Genomic DNA, 22,629 nt, shown 5'->3' with positions numbered 1-22,629 from the left:
GTAGGTTTTGGACCAATTAATGAATAAGTTGGAATCAAATATTCATAAACACGACTCCCACACATTTTACGACAATCAAAACTTTTATTAGTTCTTTCCATTCCCCAAACTCTAATTTGATCAGGTAAATTATCATTAATCTTAGTTAAAACATCAGGATCTTCCAAGATCAATTTTAAACTAATTAAATTCCCCGCAGCATGAACACCTTTATCAGTTCTTGCAGCTCTCATAAAACTAACTTTCTTAGGATCATCAACATTATATTGAGAAATAGCACCTGCTTTAATAAATGCATCAAATAAATCACCTTCAATAGTTTTTTGTGGTGGGTTTACTTGCATACCATGATATCCAGTACCACAATAACCAATCATAACAGCAACTTTCTTCTTAGGTTTTCTTTCAATTGGATTCCCTTCAGAATCTAATAATTTTTCTCTTGGTTCCCATGCCCTTCTTTGACGACTAGACTGTTGTTAGTATTATATACCTATTTTATAAGACATAAGACCACATACCTACCATTCTTCATCATCCCTTGACCTTTTGGCCTTTCTACCTTCTGGTGTTTCCATATCAGCTTTTCTAACTTTTGTCCATTTGGCACGTTGACCTCTCTTGTAAACGTCTTCATTAGGTTCATCATCATTTGAAACATTTTTTAAATTAGTATTATCTTGTGCTTTTGATTCTTCCACTTGTTGTGGATGTTGTTGTTCTGGTTGTTGATTGTTGATACTTTCACTCATGATCAGACTACGTTCACTATAATAATATAATGATCTATAAGTCTTATTTAAATCAGTGAGTATAATTGTTCTTCTTTTTTCTTATATAAATTAAATTTTTCATACAAAAAAAAAATTTCAAGGAAATCAAAATTAAAATTACATAAGCGATGAGATGAAAATTTTATGGGTATTAAATAAACATATAAAGAAACAAATTGATAACTAATAGACCATAAGACCACAAGAACCACTAGGAATCAATATGAGACCATTAACAGAAGAAGAAACAAAAGTTGTTTTTGAAAAACTAGCAAACTACATAGGTCGTAACATCGCCTATTTAGTTGATAATAAAGAAGATCCACATATTTTCAGATTACAAAAAGATCGAGTTTATTATATATCAGATAAAATTGCTAAATTTGCAACATCAGTCTCTAGAGTTAACTTGATGTCTGTAGGGATTTGTATGGGGAAATTCACCAAAACTGGGAAATTTAAATTACATGTCACATCATTATCCATATTATCCAAGTATGCAAAGTATAAAATTTGGATTAAACAAAATGGTGAAATGCCATTTTTATATGGTAATCATGTCCTTAAAGCACATATTGGTAGAATGTCTGATGATATTCCGGAACATGCTGGTGTTATTGTTTATTCAATGAGTGATGTTCCTTTAGGGTTTGGTGTTAGTGCTAAGTCAACTGGTGAAGCTAGAAATTTACAACCTACTGCTATTACTGCATTTAGACAAAGTGATATTGGTGAATATTTAAGAGAAGAAGATACATTGTTTACATAAACTTAGGAACTAGGAGGAATTGTACATTAGTTAATATAATTTTACGTTATCATTTGCATATGTAGTATACACTTTATTTACGACCTTTCTTCTTATTCTTCTTAACTTGTACAGGTTTTGAAACTTTATTAAAACTTTCTTCAGTTATATTATCTGCAACACCACCTTGAGTTTGATTCCCTTGTTTCTTTTTACCCTTTGGAGGTTTATAATAACTTCTATCCTTCATTGGTAACCATCTTTCCCCATCTGGTTGTTTTGTTGCATCATATGATTTTGATGGTTTTCTTGATTGTTTTGAACGTTTTTTAATGGTTTTTTTGGTTGTTAGGATTGGTTGTTGTTGGGATAAAGATTCAATACCTTGTTGGATTAAATCGTCAAATGATAATCCTGAAGTTAAATGGTCAATTGGATGTAATTGATTTAAATCTTTTTCAGATTTATTTAAAATTATTGAAATTAAATCATCTGGGTGTATGTTATATAATTTTTCCAATAAATTTTGGGTTTTTTCAGGTTCTTGATTGGAAAAATTTAATGAAATTACCTTGAGGAATTCATATTCATCAATATTCAAATCTTTTGATTTATAAAATTCATAAATTTCATTGAATAACGAAATTTTCTTTTTTTGTGAGCCTAATTTTTCATATAAATTAATTAAAATATTTGATACTGATGGTAAATACTTGTTCTCTGGGTTTAAATTTTCCAATATAGAAACAGCTGAATCAAAATTTTCTAATTCAATATTTAATTGTGCTGAAATTAAAGAAATACCTAAATCTTTAGTATTTATTGCAAATCTATAAGCTTGTTTAGCTTGTGTAATCAAATCATCATGATCAAGACCTGATTTTGAAAATGATTTTAATGCATGGTTTGTAATATCTTTATGGTTTAGGTCTTTTGATGTTATTGATTGATTTAATTTAAATTTTAACTTGTTGTAATTTTTCCATAATGAAGTTTTTTGGAGTAAGGATAATCTTGAATTTAATTTATTTAAAGAATTTGGAAATTCTAATTCTTTTATAATTAATGCTGGGTTTTCAGTTGATGTTAATGTAATTAAATTATTTTGATAAATCAATGTATTTAAATCATCTGAAATTTTTGAAATATCTATTGATTCTAAAATTTCTTTAGCCTTGATGGTTTCACCTAAGGTTTGATATAAATAAGCTTTTTGTAACAATATTGGGAAAGTTTCATTTAATTGATCATTTAAATCAGTATTAACTTCAATGGCTTTATCTAAAGACAATTCCAACAACTCAAGACTCTTGGTATAATTTTTCAAACCAAATTGTATTAAAGATTCATTGAATACTAAATCATAAGAATCTTGATCATCACTTAATGGTTGTTTATCATTAAATTTATTGAAAATACCAAATTGATACCCATCAGCCAAGATAGCACGTTCATTAACACTTAGGTCTAATAACTCAGGGTCTTCAGAGTCTGTTGACTGGATTAATTGATGATAAGTGGTCAATGCAGTTTCATAATCACCTAATCTATAATAAAATTGAGCTTTTAAATGTAATACACCATTGTTTAATTGATTTGGAGTTAATTTGTTAAATTCTTGATGTAATTCATCATTTAAATTTAGTTTATAAATAACATATAACTTTTCTAATAATAAATCATCACCTTGTTGAGGGAATTCTTTGAAAATACCATAAGCTTTTAAATATTGATCCAAGTTAATAGCTGCCACTATAGATAATCTCATAGCTTTTAAATCATTTGGTGAAGATTTAAGGATTTCATAAGTGGTTTCTAAAACTTCTTTGTGGTTATCTTGTGAAGCATCCACTTCTAATTTATGGAATAGTTGATTGAGTGACATTATTAATAGTCAATAGTATCAATAGTTAATAGTTGATAGTTAATAGTAATGAGTTAATTTTCAATTCATCGACGAAAAAAAACAAAATTAAAAAGTTCGCGAATTTAATGAAAATTTAATTTATTAACAAAACAATTAATACTATCAACAACTAATAACTAATAGATACTATCATCAACCACTATCTTCTACTGACCATTTGATGATGATACGGTCTAATCTCTTGACAATCACAAGACCATTCTCATCTACTGCTATATCACACGCCATCAGATCAAACAGACCAACATTCACCAAGTTCAACAAGGACAAATCATTACAATTACCAAAAAGAACTGGTAGTAAAAAAAGATTACTAGAACAAAAATCATCATCAACTCCAAAACCAAAACATATAAGAGGTAACCACAAGCAACCAAAAGAACCAGAAAAACTAGGATATGGTGAATATTCATCTCTAAAGGAAATCACTCATCAAGATTATCATTATGCTCAAAATTTAATATCCAAAATTGATAATTTTGAAGCTTTGAAATTATTACCATCTGTACGTGATTCCATAGTTTCAAGTATTAAAAACAATACAATCCTAAATAATAAAAACTATGTCTCTCCAAATAAACATGAACAAAAAGAAGACCTAGTTATAAAACCATCACCTATTCAAATCGCTTCAATCAAAACAATGGCTAAACATATTTTAAAACCATCATTATCAACATTCACCATTGCAGCTGAAACTGGTTCTGGTAAAACTTGGGCATATATGGCCCCGTTAATAGATTATTTAAAACATGAAGAATCAAATGGAGATTGGGAAAGAATTCATAATAAAGCCATTATAAGATCTGTTATACTTGTTCCTACACATGAATTAATTGATCAAGTTTATAAATCTGCTCAAGATGTTTATAAAGATTTAGGTCTAAATGTTTTCAAATGGGATAGATCAACTTCTTATCAAGATTTCTCACAAGCATTATCTAAAAGAATTGATATCTTAATAACAACACCTGGTAAGATTAATTCAATTGAAAAAATTAGAAACTTGTCAAATACTCAATATGTCTTTACACGTACTGGATTTTTAGTTATAGATGAAGCTGATACCTTGATGGATGCATCATGGATCCAAGATACTGTTCATTCCATCAAAAAAATGACAAATTTATCAAACCTAGTATTCTGTTCAGCAACGATCCCAAGAGAATTTAATCAAACAATTGATAAAATCTTCCCCAATTCAATACCAATAACAACCCCTTCATTGCATAAACTTCCTAAAACTATAAAATTTCAATTAATAGATGCCCAAGTCTCTCCATATCAAGGATCCAAGATGAAAGCTCTTGCCCAGGCATTATACGCAATCCACAAGGATGGTACAGAACCAGGATATGAAAAAAGATGTATTATATTCATTAATGAAAAAAAACACATTGATAAAATTGCAGAAGAACTTAGACAAGTTTATAATCATGATGTTACAACCTTGACGGGGGAATTAACACCTATAGAACGTTCTGCCAAAATTGGATTGTTTATTAATCCACCAAGAAAATTATCTGAAGTTGAACAACAAGAAACCCAAGAACCAGAGGATCAACAGGATAAAGTTATATCAGATTCAAATATTTCAATAAAACCTAAAAAGAAACAAAATCATGAAGATAATTTAAAAATCTTGATAACTACAGATATCTTATCTCGTGGGTTAAATTTTAGTGCCGTGAGAAATGTTATATTGTATGATGTTCCTAATACTTCTGCAGATTTGATTCATAGATCTGGTAGAACTGGGAGAATGAATCAAAGTGGTAGAGTTTTTTTGATTATTGATAAAAAGGCTAAAAGTTGGGTTAAGAAATTACCAAGTACAATTAGAAATCATGGTTTAATAACATAAACAATGGTACTGGGAGGATTACAAACTTGTATAAATGTAAATAGAATGTATATATAAATGTCATATCATTAAAAGGGGTAGTTCCTATCTCTTCTTTGGCCATAAATTTTTATTCTTCAAAATCCATGGATGATTCTTAACTTCATCTAATGGGAATCTATGTTCAGGATTATATTGTAATAATTTCCTTATTAAATCTGAAGCATCATTACTTATATATGCAGGAATTTTTAAATCAACTTTTGCAATTCTTTTATATGTTAAATCTCTAAATTCTTCTTCAAAAGGTGGTGTCCCCACTAATAATTCAAAACACAATACTCCCAAAGCCCATGAATCAACTCTAGAATCATGATCTTTTGCTTCAACCATTTCAGGTGGTAAATAATCTAATGTTCCACACATTGTTGATCTCTTGGAATTTGGGGCATGAACACTCCAACCAAAATCACTAATTTTAATAATATTATCAAAATCAACCAAGATATTTTCAGGTTTAATATCTCTATGAATTATATGTTTTGAATGTAGGTAGCTCAAAGCCTGTGCCATTTGATAAACATAATATGACGCAGTAATATCATTATATCGTTTTTTCCTCTTTAGATGTTTATATAATTCTCCATAAATAACATATTCTAATATAAGATAAACTCTATTTGAATCATGAAAATAACCATAAAGTCTCAAGATATTTTCATGTCTTAAATTTGATTGAATTTCAACTTCTCTTCTAAATTGTTTTTCAACTTTATATTCCATAAGCTCTTTCTTTTCCATAACTTTTAATGCACATATAAATCCAGTCTTCTTATCTTGGACACAATAAACTTTACCAAATTTTCCTTTACCCAATTTTTTACCAATTTCAAAATCATCAAGTGTATATTGTCTCAATGGGACTGAAGATTGTTCAAGGATACTCAAAGGTGTTGATTTTCTTGGAGCTGGAGCCCTAGTTGTTGTACTAGTTATATTCTCTTTTCTTATTGATTGTCTTTGACGTGGTGATTTGACATTAGAACTACTTGTAAATGTTGGATTCATATATGAAGGTTGAGATCCTTGTCCTTGTCCTTGTCCTTGACCACCTTTATTTGATAATCTTGAATTTAATCTATTTGTATTGTTTAAATTTAATTTTGTAAGGATTTTTCTTTGATTTGGTTGTGATTTATTAATCTGGAATTGTTTGTTAGTATGAGGGTTTTGTATGAGTATAAAAGAATTGGATACTTACTCTTTCTTTCATTATTTGTGATTGTCGTTGTTCTCGTGACATTTTGGATTGATGACTGATAACAATAATGAATAATCAATCAATGAAATGTATCAAAATGTGTCAAATTTATTAATTGTTTTTACTTTTTGTTTTGTTTTGTTTTGTTTTGGTTTTAAATTTTGTTTGTGAATTTTTGGTTTTTTTTTTAATTTTAATTCCAATTCGGGAAAAAGGTAAACAAAGAAATTGTAAAGAAAATGAATATTATCGTGTTTTATCACGGTGTTGAGAGTGGTTTATTTATGATTATGATGAGTGTCTTACTGTGACTTCAAGGTTTATTATGGTGTTTTCAGCGTGCTTTTATCTCAACTTTTGATGGAAATAATCGATTGTTGTACTGATCATCGTCGTAATTAATACCCATGATATAAAGATTCTATAAAAACATGATTATACAAGGTTTTCAACACTCTTATCGAGGAAATATAAGTTTGTCATGGTTCTCATGCCTATAAAACCATGTCTTTTTCATAGATATACAAAATCAGTTCAATTTGACACAATTTCTATGATCTTTCTAAATCTCATTCGCAGCTTCGACTAAGAAAAAAAATTTCAACCTGGAGAAGAACTCATCTAAAACTAGTACTAGTACAACGACAACAATGATTGATGATTCACAAATCCAAACCCTTCTTAAATGGGGCCAGGACCAAGGTGCTATAATAGATCCTAGTATTCAATTCAAATATACTAAAGATCATGGTATTTCAGTATTTGTTACCCAAGATATTAAGACCCCATCCGAAAAACCACAAATTAAAATCCCATCAGATATGATTATTCATAATAAATTAGCCCTGGATACATTTGGTGAAAGTTTTATTTCAAAGAGTGATAATGTCAATTCTTCATTAAAATTATTAGTTTCAAAACTAAAATTTGATAATACTAATGATTCATGGGAATTACAACAAAAATTTAAACCATTTATTGATTTATTACCTTTGGGAAAAGAAACTGGTTCTGTTTTTTATTGGTCTTCAGAAGAATTAAGAACTTTAGGAAAGACTAATTTAGCTGGATCTTTGGAGGCAAAGACTAAATCATTATTAAAAGAATGGTATTCTACTGTGGAAAATCTTGAACATACACCAGAATTACAACAAGATTTAAAACTTTTCCATGATTTTGACTCATTAGATCATGATACTTTAGTTTCAAAGTTGTTAGATACCAAAAGTTGGACAAGTTTTGGAGCATATTTATGGTCATGTATAATTTTTACATCAAGAGCTTTCCCTAATGAAATTATAAATTCAAATTGTAAACCTGGTCAAGCTATATTATTACCAATTATTGATTTATTAAATCATGATAATTCAACAAATGTTGAATGGTCATTTGAAGAAACTGGGGATGAAGGATTCTTCACATTATTGAATAAAGACCCTCATACCAAAGGTGATGAAATATTTAATAATTATGGTGCTAAAAGTAATGAAGAATTATTATTAGGTTATGGTTTCACCTTGGAAGATAACAAACATGATACAATAGCTTTAAGAATAAAATTACCCCTTGGAGAGATCTTAGAAGCTGAAAATTTTGGTTTCCAAATCCCCAAAATTGAAGATTATACCTATTTTGCATTTTCTACAGGTGAAGAAATTTCTAAAGCTATCAAAACTAAATATGATGAGAATGAAGGAATGTTATTTTATATAAATTATCAAAATTTAATCCCTGATAATCTTTTAAAATTATTTCAATTTAAATCTTCACAAGGTACGAGTGAAACTGGATCAACTTTAAGAAATAAATTAAATGGTTTACAAATTTTTAGAAGTGCCCTAGAGACAAAACTTTCCCTTCTAAAAGAATCATATGAATCAACAACAAATATTAATCCAGATATTTTACAAAATGCTAAGAATTATAAAAATGGTCAAAAACAATTATATAAATCAAGTTTAAAAGCCATTAAACACCTTGAAAAGGAATTATTACATGATTACAAAACCCATGTTACAACATTATCAAAAATTTATAAAAAAAGTGAATCTTTCCAAAAATTATTATATGAATTATTAAATATTGATTCTGATTTATCATTACAAAAATTTGATACCCAAGATATTTTAATACTGTGGATAATTTCTCAAAATGAAGGGTTTGGAAGTGATTTCCAAGCACTAGAATACTTACAACAAACATATCAAGAGAATTTAAAAGCATTAGAGAATGAATCAGAATCAGAATTGGAAATTTTTGAATTTTTACAAGAGTTAAGTACTAAAGATCATAAGATTGTGGAATATTTAAAACCAAGGAATATTAATGCTGCTGCGGCTGCTTTGAATCAAAATGTTTATCAAAGGGTTAGTGATGGTCAAATTATTCTTGTAGAGCCTTTAGATCTGTGATATATTGGGAAATAAATCGAAATAATTTGAGATTTTGGTGAAGAGCTTTGTAGTTTCCTTATATACCCGCGAATTTTCTTTATGTCTCATAAATTTAAAAGTTGATACCCAGATCAGAAATGAATCATTTTAGATAAGTTTATTAGGGCTATTACAATGAGATTGATTAAAAGGTTTTATTCATCAAAGAAATCAATAGAAAATGCTTTCACAAGGAGACTTGCTGAGCTGGAGGAGGAAATCATCCCAAAGAATGATCCATTATTAGGCTCATCTCATAATTCTTTAATTGATAAAGATCCAAAACTGATTAAATTATCAAATGAATTAGAAGCAAAAAAATTTGAACATGATAATCAAAAGTCAATATATACCTCTCAATTACCTCGATATGCTGGGAAACAAGCTAAAGATATTGCATATAGTCAACCTTGGACTGGTGAAGAATCTCCCAAAGATTCTTCATTACGTATGCTTGTTGATAAACATAAACCATTGAAAATGAAAACAGATATTGCCAAATTAGCAAATGCTAAAGAAACCGTATTAGATTATAGAATAAATAAGAATGTTAACACTGAAGAAGACTCAAAATTTAAAGAACTTTATCAAGAAAAATTCACTCCAATTGGTTCATTCGATAAGATTAAAACTATTGCAGATGCTAGAATTGATGAGCATATAAAACAAGGTGGGTTTAAAAATTTACCAAGAGGTCAGAAATTAAACACTGGAATTGGGAACTATGTGGATCGTACTGAACATCATTTGAATAATATATTGGTTACACAAAATGTCGTACCTCCATGGATTGAAAAACAAGGTGGTGTTAATTATGAGATTTCAAATTTCCAAAATGAATTGGTTAATAAATGGAAAACTTTTATTGGATCAAATTATGATCCTGATTATAAAGTTATGCAAAGTGAATTTATTAAAGTTTATTCTTCTCAGTATGATCATAAAATCAAATTATTGAATAATTCAATAAGAACTTATAATTTACAAGCTCCAATGTCAACTCAAAAATTTTATGCCTTGAAGGATAAAGAATTTCAAAAATGTTTTGATTCAGTTGATATACCTCAAGTTTTAAAAGAACATAAAGAAGAACTGTTGAAAAGAAAATTGAAAAATAATCAACAGAGTTCTACACAAAAAAATGGTCCTGGTTTTTGGGGAAAACTTTTTGGATTAGATTAAAGTTTTTTATGTAAGGATATAATGAATAATGATGAATGATTAAACAGGTCTACAATAATGTAAATAGTGATGAATATGTATATATATGTTGTATACTTATATTCAACCATGATGTAGAATGCTCTATACAGTAACTTCTTCAATAACAGGAGCTTTTTTTTCTTTATTTTTACCCTTCTTTCTAACTCTTGTATCTTCAGGATTAAACCCAGCAGAATCACTACCCCATAAAGCCCAATCAGGAGTTTTAGCAATATAATCTAATTTATCAAATGGTTGACCATTCTTTAATAATTCAAAAAATTTACTATAATCAATATGTGTATGCCATTCACCATTAATATTAAATTGATTTGAACCAACCAAGATACAACATGAATGAGCATGTTCTGCGGCAATACCATAACCTAAACCTCTTTTATTCAATTCATTAGTTAAATTCTTAACAAAATTTTGACATTCTTCATAAAATGGAATATTTTGCATTGTTAATGGATTACCATTACCTGATGAAGAACCACAGAATGTAGCACCTTTAATTTCAATTAATGAAGGACGAGCTCTTTCCACTAAATCTGCATAAGCTTCAGCTTCACTCATATTGAAACCTTTGACTAAAGTTAATCTAAACACGGTTCTTTGATGAGCTTGAGAAGTTCTCAAGATATCTAAACATTTAATTAATCTTTCCCAATAATCTTTAAATAATGGTCTATCAACTTTTTTCAATTCATTTTTAGTTGGTGCATCAATTGAAACATATAATTGAGTAACTTTATGTAATGCTTCTAATTGATCTGGATGTTGAGCATTACAAACTAAGAAACTTGAAATTTCACGTTCATGTAACATACCAACAAAATCATTAATATATGGATAAAAAATTGGTTCACCAACTAATGATAAAGCACAATGACGAACTCTAAAAGCTTCAGTAAATCTATCAGCAACAACACCTGGAACACCTCTCATTTGTTTAATTTTGGAATAATGACCTTGTAAAGCACCTTCTAAAATAACATCAGGTTGATCAACTTGCCATCTCCAATTTGTACCAACTGGATTTGTACCATGTCTCCAACAGAAAACACATTTATTTGAACATGATAAAGATGGTGTAGTTTCCATACATAAATGAGATCTAATACCATAAAATGCAAATTTATAACATGAACCACGACCTCTTAAGGCAGATTTTGTCCATCTGCAAATTTTAACACCTGAATGTGATCCAACAATTGTATAGCCTTGTTTTGTTAAACTTTTAAAAGTTGGTGAATTTTTAGCAACCATTTCTTTAACTTCTGATGATGAACTATTTGAAATTTTTTCCTTTTCAGATGATTTCATCATATTACCCATATCTTCAACATCAACTAAAGTATCTTCACTTTCACCCGATGAGGAGTTAGCATCTCCATCTTCTGCATCTGAATCTTCTGCATCTGAATCTCTATATTCATACAAGATTGGTTCATCATCTTTCAAAGCATCAACAAATAAATTAATCCATTCTTTAATTTTTTCATCACCTTGAGTCTTAATACACATTTCACCAACTGGGAAAATTCTTCTCGCACCTAATTTACCTAACCAATAATCAGTTTTTTTAGCTTGATAACAAAATTTTTCAGGCCATGATTCTAAATCACCTAAACCTAAAACAGTAAAACCTAATAATTTTTTCAATGGATATTTATCAACTCTAAAATCTTGATATGTATCTTCTAAAGTTTGTAAGAAATAATCAATTGGTGAATCAACATCATAAGATGGTAAAACTAAACAATAAATCAAATTATCTAATTTAGGAACATTCATAAAATAATCATCTAAATCTGTAATATCATCTAAATTCATTAATTGTGGTTTATTTTTCAAAGAACCCATTAAATTTAAAGATGACATTGTTTCATATAAGTTTTTAGCAGATCTTTCAGATGCACCTGTTAATGAAGTATAAAATATAATGATGTTTGAATCTAATAATGATGTATTTGCTTTAGTCATTTGTTTTGGTGGTTCTTTTTGCTTGGATTGTAAACCTTTAGATTTGATCAATTTTGGAACTCTTTTCACTCTTGGTTTACCATTAGCTGGCCTCCCAGTAGATTTATCAGTAGTTGTTGTGGTTGGTTTTTTAGCAAAAGCTGTGGTGAAATCAACAGCAATACCATCATCTTGAGGTTCTGATTTCTTACCAAAACCTTTCAATTTCTTTAATCCAGATAATGTCTTCTTATTTTCCTTCTTTTTATCTTTACAAGTACAAGCAGAACCACATCCACCTTCTTTTTTATGTTTATGTTTATGTTCATGATTTTGACCATTACTGCTTATAGAATCTTGTTGATGGTCTTGTGACACTTTTCTGATAAATAATGCATAGACAGTAGCAGCAAATAAAGCAATTGTGAATCTACCACCACTTAATAAATATGTTATGATAGCACCAGAGACTACCAAAGATGTGGGTATTTTAGAACTCATTATGTGAATTTGTTTTTTCAATGTATGTACAAGATGATTTCTTCAATGAGATAAAAACAGTCTTTTTCCAGGCTTCCCTTTATAGCTCTCAGCAGTGTAATATAAGCAGATTCCCCCAGTCTAATATATAACAAATACCAAAGTATGAAAAAACCAAAACAACAGCTGAACAAAAAACAGCTTCTTATTCGTTTTTTCCAAAGTATTACAAATTGCAAATTGTTAACCGCTCATTCGCTTTAAAAAAAAAATTTAAAAGAAAAACAGAAATTTTATCGACACGCGAAAAGTTTGGCAGATTTTGAAAAAATGATTATGTCATCGATGAGTAATTGGTATACACTACAAGTATTAATTAAATCTATTTATATGGGGGTCTATATTGTTCAGTATATACAAAGGCTCAATATCTCATTTGACATGACTCATATATTTCTTGTTCAAACAATTCGCCAGCTCCAACGTGAAATTTAACTGAATCTGGGGAAGATTTTTCTTCAGTATCTCTTTCAATTACTTTATCATTAATCAATTTCCCTCTTAAAGCTTTTAAGAACTCTTCTATATTGAAATCATCTTTAGTTGGTGTCATAACCACCATTATATCATCAGCTAAATTTTGATTTCTAGATGGAAGTTTAACAAGATGCATTGATTGTGAATAATCTGGGAAAAGATCATATAATCCATTTTGAGAAGCAACTGAATTTAAAAATGAGTTCAATTCTGGTCTATGATATTCACATTCAAATTCAAAAGAGACCACAATGGCATTATTATTGACAATATTAGCATCATATAAGAATTGTTCCCTTTCGGATTGTTCGTCTTCATCACAATCATCACCATCATTCACACATGAATGATAACAACTTGTACATTGATTTTGCTCAATATATTTCAAATATCCAGCATATGCTTCCGTTATGGAATCAACATCATATGTTGAATCTGCAATGAGTGCCTTTGAAGCGACTTTACCTTGATAGTTCCAATAATACATAACCACATCTTCAAAAGTTTTAACTTCTGGAAGATGTAATATTAATTCTTCAACATCATAAATTTCCAATTTTCTTGTTGAATGGGCTGAAATATATAACCCATTCCCAGCTTCAGATTCAAATGCATATGAAGCCATATCAATATATGGATTTATAAATCTACCACCATTATTCCAATTTTTCTGAAAATTTATTTTCTCAAGTGATTGTCTTAATTCAGCAAATAATGAAGAGCCAACTTGTTCTATAGTATCCATTTTCCTCTTGATTAAAGATTTTGAATTTTCTTCAGCGAGAATTTCTTTGAATACAATATCAGTATTTTGTTCTTCTCTCCAATTAATATATTTAACATCACCAACATATAATTTGGTTAAATTTGAATAATCTTTATGATCAAAACTATAGCCTAATCTCATATCTGAAATTACTGATCTTTGTGTCCATATTTTTTTGATAGCATCTTCAAGCGTATTAAACATTGGGAATATTATCAAAAGAACATCATCTGATGTGTTATCGTTAATAATCTCATCTTTAGAAGGTATGAAATACTCCTTCATTATTACTTTATTATCAGTTGATGATTCATTATGATGAGACATTTTATCATCTTTTTGAGCTGTGATACTAACTTTGCCATCATCTAAACAATATTCTCTTATAAATCTATTAAGTTGAGTTTTCTTGGTCCATTTTTCAATTTCTCTAACAATATGGAGAGAATTATAACTAGATTCTTGAGCAGCTTCAAATAAATTTTCTTCTCTTTGTCCAATACATAAACCACAATTAGTTTCAGCTTTTGAATATTCTAAATTAAATTTTTGTTGTAATAATTTAATCGTTGCTTGACATTTTTTTAATGAAGTTTTAGTTGATGTAAATTCAAAAACATTAGATTTCAAAGGGAATTCATTTATAATACTTGTAGTTGGTTTAACTTTTGGATCATCATAAATCTGAATAATTTCAGTAGTAGTTATAGGTCTGGTACACAAGATATTGAAATGACCACCAATAGATCCTCCTGCTGATACAAAATGAGGAATTCGGACAAATTGACCTTTAGCATTATTTGTATGTTTATCACCAGCTAATTTTAATTTAAAATTATAAAAATGATCAGTAGAAGGTGGTTCATCATTAGATGATTGTGAATTTTGGAAACTTTTATAAAGTGAATCATTTCCAAGTTTTGGTTTGGCTCCATTATTGGTTGTAGATCTATTAATAACTAAACTGTTGTAATCAACTGAGTTATCTTCAAATTCTTCGTCATCAAACATCATTATATTTATATTGAATTGTCTTTAAACGGTTGATCAAGTGAAGATTAAGAAAGAAAAAACATTTTGGATTATTTTGGAAAATGTCATGTTTAAATGATGTTTCTGTATAAGTTCTCATGTTATTTCTCTAAGATTTTTTAAAATTTCACATCAAAAAACTTAGATATTAAAGAACTCATCAATTATTTGATAATGCGTGAAAATTCTGAGGTTATTCAAAATTTTCTGTTATTTACACTTTTCTATGGCAGAACTCTGATTATGTAATGAAGGTATATAGACTTTAAATTCAACTTTTCACTTTCATGAGTCTTTTTTATGAGATGATTTTGAAATTATTTAAATGAAACGACTTTTCCAATTTTATTTAGTTTTCTATCTCATTATTTACCTAAGAAATACATAAGCAATCGATCAATTTAAAGTTAATAATGAATAAACCTTCAATACCAACCAAGATTTATAAGACCATTTCCTCTCTATGGAGAGGTGACTGTTACCAAGCAGTGGAAATTTGGGTAGAAGAACCTAGTTTATTAGATATGGCAGTTTATGAAGAGTATGAGATATATCATGAGTCTCTTTTGAGGAAAATATGGAGATTTAATAGAATGTTTCTTCCTGTAAGGTACTATTCCACAATTCCTTTTAAGGTCTTGTTCAGGTTAATCAATACCATCGCTATGCCAATCAGAAGTCTTTGGGTAATTTGTACTCAGCCATTCATATCAATTAAGAGAATATCACGAGCTAGTCATGATACAGTTCCAGGAAAGGTCGATGTTGATAATATGTTCCCTGTGGAGATTTTGGAACTTATTGCAAAATATGGTGATCTAAATCCCTTGGATATGATGATGATAAATAAACCATTATTATGTATATTTGCTCCAAGGGTCTATGATACTTTACACTTAACAATTGTTATTAGTATATTGAGAAAAATGAAATTAAACGATGAATGTTTTTTGAAACATGGACCTGATAATTTTGATAAAACTTTTAGGAGACCTATAGATTCATACTCAATTTATGAAAGAAATAAAAAAAGTAAGCACTTTGATTATGAGTTTTTGAATACTGATATTTTGGATAGCTGGAAGGGAAAGGGTATTCAAATAAACAGTGAACATATTCATTGTCATCCACAAGCACCAAACTCATATGATCGAAATAATAACCCTATGCAGGTTAGAAGTTATGAGAAAATTAAACATATCTTGAAACATACTATACAAAACCCTAAATCAATTATGAAAAAATTTATAAGTGAAGTATTGATAGACATTTGTATCTTGGATGGATATGATAAGCTTTTCAACGAGGCCTCGAGCTCTGACACAAATCCAGAATCGTCAAAATCAACATCACAGTTGATTGAAGAAGTGGAATCAGAGAATCAGAACTGTTCGGTTTATTTTTCTGAAAGTTCAACTGCTCTTAGAATTGCCGGTATTCCATTTGATGATAACTTTAATCGAGAAAGATGGAGATACTTACAAGAGTTCAAAGCGAGACATCATAAATTTGCCTTTAATGCACTCAATAGAGCTAAGCCATTGTATGATATTTATCCTAACGTGGTTTATTTCAAGGAATTGATACCCGTTTTCTTACTTTCGGAGAAAATTTATTCACATAAGTTAAGAAGACGGTTATTCAACATTCAAGACTCTCAAAGCTTCATTCATGATGCTAATCCATTGAAGCATTGGGGCTACACAATTATAAAAACATTTAGAGGAAATTTTTCAGAAAAGGAACGTTTATTTAAGTTGTTTATTAGTGGACAAATATCAGTGGATGTACAATCCCGCAAGTTTGAAACGAAAAAAGTTGTTAATGGGTTTTTAAATGACTTGATTCAAGCATTTACAACAGATTCAAATGGATTGAAAGCAAAAACTTCAATTTTAATAATGGGTATAGACAATTGTAAGCCTCAACTTACAGAAGAGTTCACAAGAAATGCATCATATTCAGAAGCAAGAGATCAAGGGTCATATGTTATTTACAAACCTTCAATGGTACTTATAAATAAACAAGCTACATATTGATATAACTTATTCTCGGCTAGTTTAATAAAAGAATTATTTATTTATAATGGAGAGGATGTATGTATTATTAAAGTATCGATTGTAATTGTCGTAGTGTATCAGTCACAAGCCTAATTGTATACATGTACTTCACGCTTACCACAAAGTCCGATATGTTGATTTTGGAAATTACTTTTGACACAAAAATGCCAAAAAATGCTAATGATTACCTTTATAGTGATGTAAAGACGCCATATAAACATATACACTTATCAAGCTTTTACCATCAAATTAATACAACCTTGCTATTCTCATCATCAGCATCATCTTTATTCATCCCCAAACAAAATTAAAGCATGAATTTTATTTTCAAGAAGCAAGAAGCGGAACCTAGAGTGGAAGTTCAAAGAAATATGGACTCGTTGACTTATTTGATTGGTGAAGGTTTAAAGGATGACATCCTAACTTGTATCAAACAACAATTAGATGAAAGTTTATAAACTAGACCAACCCAGGTGTTCAAAACAGAATTGAAAAACAAGGTCGTCTGTTGCATCAAAAATCATCACCATTTTAAGTTGAAAACTGATTATCTATCAGTCGGAGAGAAGTCCGAAGTTTCCACAAACATTTATGAAATTTTCTTCAAAGAAGAATTGGATCATCACATAATGGAGGTCACAAACTTGGGAAATGAACCATTAAACTTAACAATTACAATCCGTGAAAACAACAGATCCAGAAGAAACATGAATTGGGAAGAATTCTTTCAAATATCAAATGATGATGAAGCACCAAATACTGTTTTCCCACTTGATGATCAAGCTGCTGAAGAATGAATCACCATATTCATCACCCTGGATTTATTTTTTTAACTTTCATTTGATTATGTTAATCAAATTTCATCTGGTGATTTTTTTTATTTAAATTTTTCAGCATCAAAACTTTCAAATTCAAACATTAGATGATTATTTATTTTTGTCAACACATTTAGTTTATCCCAAAGGTAGTGATTTTATTTTTTTCATTTGAATTTCAGATTTTTCAATTTCCCAATTTTGTTGCTGTTTTGGACATTTTTATACGGTTCTTTATTGCTGCTAATGCATTAGTTTAATTCAACTCCTATATCTTATGTGGTGTGTTTTTTTATAAATTTTTTAGGAGGATTAAAATTTCCTGTAGTTTTTGTTTCGATTAAATATTATCAGCCTTTTCTGATGATTATCAATCATCTGATTGAATCTTGAAACCATTATGAAAGCAATCACATAACCGTCAATTCATCTGTTGATTCCAGCCCCTGTTGTTGTAATTGTTGATTCGTATTCTTTTCTCTCAGGGGTAATCAGTAATCAGTTATGATAATTTATCAGTTATGTTTACTTTTGGTTGAAATTGAAGGGTTTCAAAAGTGGTGTTCGGGTTTCCTCTGGGGTAATACTAGACTTCCCAATTAGGAATGTAAAATGTATATAATCTTCGATTTGGTATTTACTTCTACAATATCATCGATTATCTCATAATCTTGTATTTCCATCAATCTCTAAATTTAATTAGAACCATTAGAAGGATTACACATTGAATAAATCTCTTGCTCAAATAATTCACTAGCATCAACATGTAAATCAGCTTTAATATTAATAGGTTTAACATTTCTAATTACGTCCTCAGTAATAGAGTATTGATCCATTGCATTATCAACTAATAATTGTTCTTTAACAGTTAATAAATATCCTGTTAAATCCAATTCTTCAGAAGGTGAAACGATTAAAATCATATCCTTCATACCATTATTACTTGAATGATCTTTTGTTAATTCAATAAGATGTAGATATTGTGGTTCATCAGGAATTGCATTATAAACTCCTTGTCCTGAAGTAATTGAATTCAAGAATGAATTAAAATTTGGATAAAGCATATTTGAAACATATTGTGGAGATATTGTAATAACATGATTATGAATGACTTCAAAATCAGTTAAAAATTGTTTATATTCTTGTGATTGCTCTTTATTATTTATATCAAGTGAATGATTTAATGATAAACCACATGATTTACACTGATATTTATCTAGAAATTTCATATAACGATCATAAGCCTCTATAATGGTATCAATATGAAATTTGGGATCAATCATGAAACTTGTTGAAACTAATCTTCCATCAAAAGAATCAAATTGATAAGTATCCAATTCTCCAGTGGTTTTAACAGTGGGACGTTTCATTAATAATTTATTCATTAAATCAACAGTTAAATTTCTTGTTGAATATGTTATAAATCTTGAATCATATCCATAATCTAAAGAATGAAACAATTCAAATCGAGGATTGTAGTCAAGAGCTCTATTAATCTTGTCATATGATTGTAAAGATTTTTTCAATCCACCAATTCCTAAAGGTATTGGTTCCTTAATTGGATTTTCAATGTTTCTTTTAAATAATTGAGTTCTATTATATTTTTGAATTGAAAATTTTTCATCATATATGGCTTGTTGAGACTCTCTAATTTTAATATACTTAATATCACCAATATATAACTTTGTACAATCTGAATAATTTTTATGATTTTCATTATCATAATTTGAATTCTCTAAAATGTTAAATTTTTGTAACATAACTTCATTCAAGACATCGCCAAATGTTGTTTCATCAGTTTGAGCAATAATCAAAAGAACATCTTCTGATGTATCTTTAGTTACTAATTCATCCCTAGATGGGATTCTATATTCCATTAATGTAACTTTTTTCGATAATCTGTTCCCATGATGTTTTGGGATAGTATCATTTCTTTGATCTGTTAAACGAATCTTATTTTCAATTTCAATATCTTTCTTCAAGAACTTTGAAACTGGAGTTTTCTTTCTCGGCCATTGATCAATAACTTTAACTATATGTAAATATTCATTACTTGACATCAAAGTTTTCACATATAAAACATCTTCTCTTTCACCAATACATGAACCACAATTAGGTTCGGCTTTAGAAAATTCAATATTAAATTTTTTCTTCAAATTTTGAATATTTGTCTCAAATGGTCTATTATCTGTTATATTTGGTGAGGAAAATAGCCAATTCTTAGACTTATATTCATTTATTCTATAAGTTTTAGGTTCAATATCTGATTCGAAAATCTGAAGTAATTCATCACTAGTTGTTAATCTTGTACATACTATTTTAAATGAACATGGAGCATCATTGGCCTTGCTATCAAATTCTATGAAGTAAGGAATTGTAACATATTGACCTTTTGAAGAATTTGTATGTTTATCACCGGCTAATTTTAGTTTAAAATTTTCGAAAAATGAACCTTCAGTAAAATCAACTGGTAACGTAGAATCAATTTCTGTAATAATTTCTGTTGTTTTGATCACTTCATCATCTTCGATAACATCTTTGACTTGATTTTGGGGAATATTGAGATCGATCTCAGTAAGAGCAATGGATTCTTGATGATTCATTTTATGAAGACTATTATTGTTCTAATTTGATGAAGAATCAAGCAAAAAAGAATCATTGAAAAACTAGTAAATCCCATCTCTTTTAAATAGTCTCATCCTCTTCACTCTAAATCCTTTTTCTGTTTAAATTGAGCTCATTATCTTCAAACCTGTTTCAACTCCTTCAATTCTCTCACCTCTCACCCATTATCTGATAGAGAATAACTCAAAAATGCTCATTTTAACCCTCAACAAAAACGACACGCAATAAACAACTCGAATTCTAACCAACCAAGCACCCCATATCTAGTGAATCCCAACACTAACCACTGTTTTCCCCATAATCTTTCCAAAAAGCAGCCATTTTGAATTCTTAAGTAGTAAAAAATTTTGTACGTCTGTCATGATTCTCTGGGCACACGACACGTTGTTCAAAAAAAAACATCAATAAAGATTTCAAAACACTTAAAAACGATGGGAATTCCAGGAAAATTCACCAGATTCTCAAAGAGATCAGACTAGATCTATTCAAAGTGGTTCATTTTGGCTTAGGATTCAGGCCCATTTGTTGAGATTCGCTGGTTTTAAGTATGAGAATCGCATTTATCCACCCGGATTTGGGTATTGGTGGTGCTGAAAGATTGATTGTTGATGCTGCATTGGGACTCCAAAATGAAGGTCATGAAGTTCAAATGTTCACATCTCATTGTGACAAGACTCATTGCTTTGAAGAATTGGCTGATGGGACTTTAAAAGTGAAAGTTTATGGTGATTTCTTACCTACAAATTTACTGGGGAGATTAATGATTGTTTTTGCTACATTAAGACAATTGGTTTTAGTATTAAAATTGATTATATCTGGTGAAATTTCTGAATATGATTTGTTCATTGTGGATCAATTAAGTTTCTGCTTACCACTTTTACATCTTTTCAAAGAATCACGTTCAAAAACATTATTTTATTGTCATTTCCCTGATCAATTATTAGCAAGACGTGAAAGTTTTTTGAAAAAATTATATAGAATTCCATTTGATATATTGGAACAATTCACCACAAGTACTGCTGATAGTATCGTTGTTAATTCAAATTTCACTAAAACTATGTATGATAAAACATTCCCATATATAAAAGATTTTAATATTCCAGATGTTATTTACCCATGTGTTGATTTATCAAAAGAAACAATTACAAAAGAAACTGAAACCATTTTCAATGGTATTATTGGTTCTAAGACTGAATATTTCCTAAGTGTCAATAGATTTGAAAAATATAAAAACATTGAATTGGCTATTAATTCATTTAATAAATTTTTAGAATCAAATCCAAATTCAAAAGTTAAATTAGTTGTATCAGGTGGTTATGATAAAAATTTTGAGGGTAATAAGAATTATTTAAAACATTTACAAGACCTTGTATCAAGATCCAATTTATTGAATTCAGTTGTTGTTTTCAATAATCAATATGAAGAATTTTCAAATAATATTGATCAAGATATAAATGTTATCTTTTTACCATCAATTTCTTCAAATTTAAAAGAATTATTATTAACAAATACAAAACTTTTATTATATACTCCATCTTTTGAACATTTTGGTATTGTCCCATTAGAAGCTATGAAATTTGGTATCCCAGTTATTGCTATAAATAATGGTGGTCCAGTTGAAACTATTAAATCTATTGATGAAGATCCTGAAAATGGTGTTGGTTGGTTAGAACCAAGTGAACCTGAATTATGGGCTAAAAAATTAGAACAATCATTAACAATTCCAAAAAATAAATTAATTTCAAATGGATTAAAACAATTAAATTCAAATTTTACATTAAAAGTAATGACTCAAGATTTTGAAAAACAAATTTTAAAAACTTTAAAAAAACCAAATCAGTCATATTTTTGGGAAAAATTAATTTATATTTGGAGATTACCAATTTTTATTATTGCAAGAACTTATTTTAAAATTAATGCAATTTTAGTTTGGGGTTTAACTGGTATTACATTTTTACCTGGTGGAATTTTCCAAATTATTGCAAGTGTTGCATTAATTTCATTTTATTTAGTTGCACCTGAATATTTTGATCGTTATGAATAGATAAACAAGAAATACATGAATTTTTCTTTTGGCAAACATCAATAATAATAATAATAAAAATATACAACGTCAAAATACGTAGAAAATATAACAAAAAATCATTAAACTTCATTAT

At 28.8% G+C, this 22,629-nt stretch overlaps 11 protein-coding genes across 11 annotated transcripts; 6 read left to right on the top strand and 5 right to left on the bottom strand.

Moving 5' to 3' along the window:
- Nucleotides 1-996: 996 nt before the first annotated feature.
- Nucleotides 997-1,542, top strand: NIP7 (ribosome biosynthesis protein NIP7; the record flags this gene model as incomplete). The annotated part of the gene is made up of 1 exon (XM_011274181.1): nt 997-1,542. The coding sequence occupies one exon, from the start codon at nt 997-999 to the stop codon at nt 1,540-1,542; it is 546 nt and encodes a 181-aa protein (XP_011272483.1).
- Nucleotides 1,543-1,615: 73 nt separating this feature from the next.
- SRP72 (signal recognition particle subunit SRP72) lies at nt 1,616-3,406 on the bottom strand (the record flags this gene model as incomplete). The annotated part of the gene is made up of 1 exon (XM_011274180.1): nt 1,616-3,406. The coding sequence occupies one exon, from the start codon at nt 3,404-3,406 to the stop codon at nt 1,616-1,618; it is 1,791 nt and encodes a 596-aa protein (XP_011272482.1).
- Nucleotides 3,407-3,608: 202 nt separating this feature from the next.
- MRH4 (ATP-dependent RNA helicase) lies at nt 3,609-5,312 on the top strand (the record flags this gene model as incomplete). The annotated part of the gene is made up of 1 exon (XM_011274179.1): nt 3,609-5,312. The coding sequence occupies one exon, from the start codon at nt 3,609-3,611 to the stop codon at nt 5,310-5,312; it is 1,704 nt and encodes a 567-aa protein (XP_011272481.1).
- An 84-nt stretch (nt 5,313-5,396) lies between these two features.
- IPL1 (aurora kinase) lies at nt 5,397-7,035 on the bottom strand (the record flags this gene model as incomplete). The annotated part of the gene is made up of 2 exons (XM_011274178.1): nt 5,397-6,494; nt 6,994-7,035. The coding sequence occupies 2 exons, from the start codon at nt 7,033-7,035 to the stop codon at nt 5,397-5,399; spliced, it is 1,140 nt and encodes a 379-aa protein (XP_011272480.1).
- Nucleotides 7,036-7,202: 167 nt separating this feature from the next.
- Nucleotides 7,203-8,963, top strand: RKM1 (protein-lysine N-methyltransferase; the record flags this gene model as incomplete). The annotated part of the gene is made up of 1 exon (XM_011274177.1): nt 7,203-8,963. The coding sequence occupies one exon, from the start codon at nt 7,203-7,205 to the stop codon at nt 8,961-8,963; it is 1,761 nt and encodes a 586-aa protein (XP_011272479.1).
- Nucleotides 8,964-9,119: 156 nt separating this feature from the next.
- On the top strand, nt 9,120-10,166 carry BN7_5239 (DnaJ subfamily C member 28; the record flags this gene model as incomplete). The annotated part of the gene is made up of 1 exon (XM_011274176.1): nt 9,120-10,166. The coding sequence occupies one exon, from the start codon at nt 9,120-9,122 to the stop codon at nt 10,164-10,166; it is 1,047 nt and encodes a 348-aa protein (XP_011272478.1).
- Nucleotides 10,167-10,289: 123 nt separating this feature from the next.
- On the bottom strand, nt 10,290-12,656 carry TYW1 (putative tRNA 4-demethylwyosine synthase; the record flags this gene model as incomplete). The annotated part of the gene is made up of 1 exon (XM_011274175.1): nt 10,290-12,656. The coding sequence occupies one exon, from the start codon at nt 12,654-12,656 to the stop codon at nt 10,290-10,292; it is 2,367 nt and encodes a 788-aa protein (XP_011272477.1).
- Nucleotides 12,657-13,059: 403 nt separating this feature from the next.
- BN7_5237 (uncharacterized protein) lies at nt 13,060-14,952 on the bottom strand (the record flags this gene model as incomplete). The annotated part of the gene is made up of 1 exon (XM_011274174.1): nt 13,060-14,952. One exon carries the CDS (start codon nt 14,950-14,952, stop codon nt 13,060-13,062), a length of 1,893 nt encoding a protein of 630 aa, XP_011272476.1.
- Nucleotides 14,953-15,383: 431 nt separating this feature from the next.
- On the top strand, nt 15,384-17,009 carry BN7_5236 (uncharacterized protein; the record flags this gene model as incomplete). Its single annotated transcript, XM_011274173.1, has 1 exon — nt 15,384-17,009. The coding sequence occupies one exon, from the start codon at nt 15,384-15,386 to the stop codon at nt 17,007-17,009; it is 1,626 nt and encodes a 541-aa protein (XP_011272475.1).
- Nucleotides 17,010-18,540: 1,531 nt separating this feature from the next.
- On the bottom strand, nt 18,541-20,448 carry BN7_5235 (uncharacterized protein; the record flags this gene model as incomplete). Its single annotated transcript, XM_011274172.1, has 1 exon — nt 18,541-20,448. One exon carries the CDS (start codon nt 20,446-20,448, stop codon nt 18,541-18,543), a length of 1,908 nt encoding a protein of 635 aa, XP_011272474.1.
- Nucleotides 20,449-21,017: 569 nt separating this feature from the next.
- Nucleotides 21,018-22,514, top strand: ALG2 (GDP-Man:Man(1)GlcNAc(2)-PP-dolichol alpha-1,3-mannosyltransferase; the record flags this gene model as incomplete). Its single annotated transcript, XM_011274171.1, has 1 exon — nt 21,018-22,514. One exon carries the CDS (start codon nt 21,018-21,020, stop codon nt 22,512-22,514), a length of 1,497 nt encoding a protein of 498 aa, XP_011272473.1.
- Nucleotides 22,515-22,629: the final 115 nt, after the last annotated feature.

This window comes from Wickerhamomyces ciferrii, contig 00206, assembly GCF_000313485.1.
Source record: "Wickerhamomyces ciferrii WGS project CAIF00000000 data, strain NRRL Y-1031 F-60-10, contig 00206, whole genome shotgun sequence".
NCBI classification, from domain to species: Eukaryota; Fungi; Ascomycota; class Saccharomycetes; order Phaffomycetales; family Wickerhamomycetaceae; genus Hansenula; species Hansenula ciferrii.
Note: the sequence above shows the minus strand (reverse complement) of the source record. Positions and strands in the feature narration are given on the sequence as shown.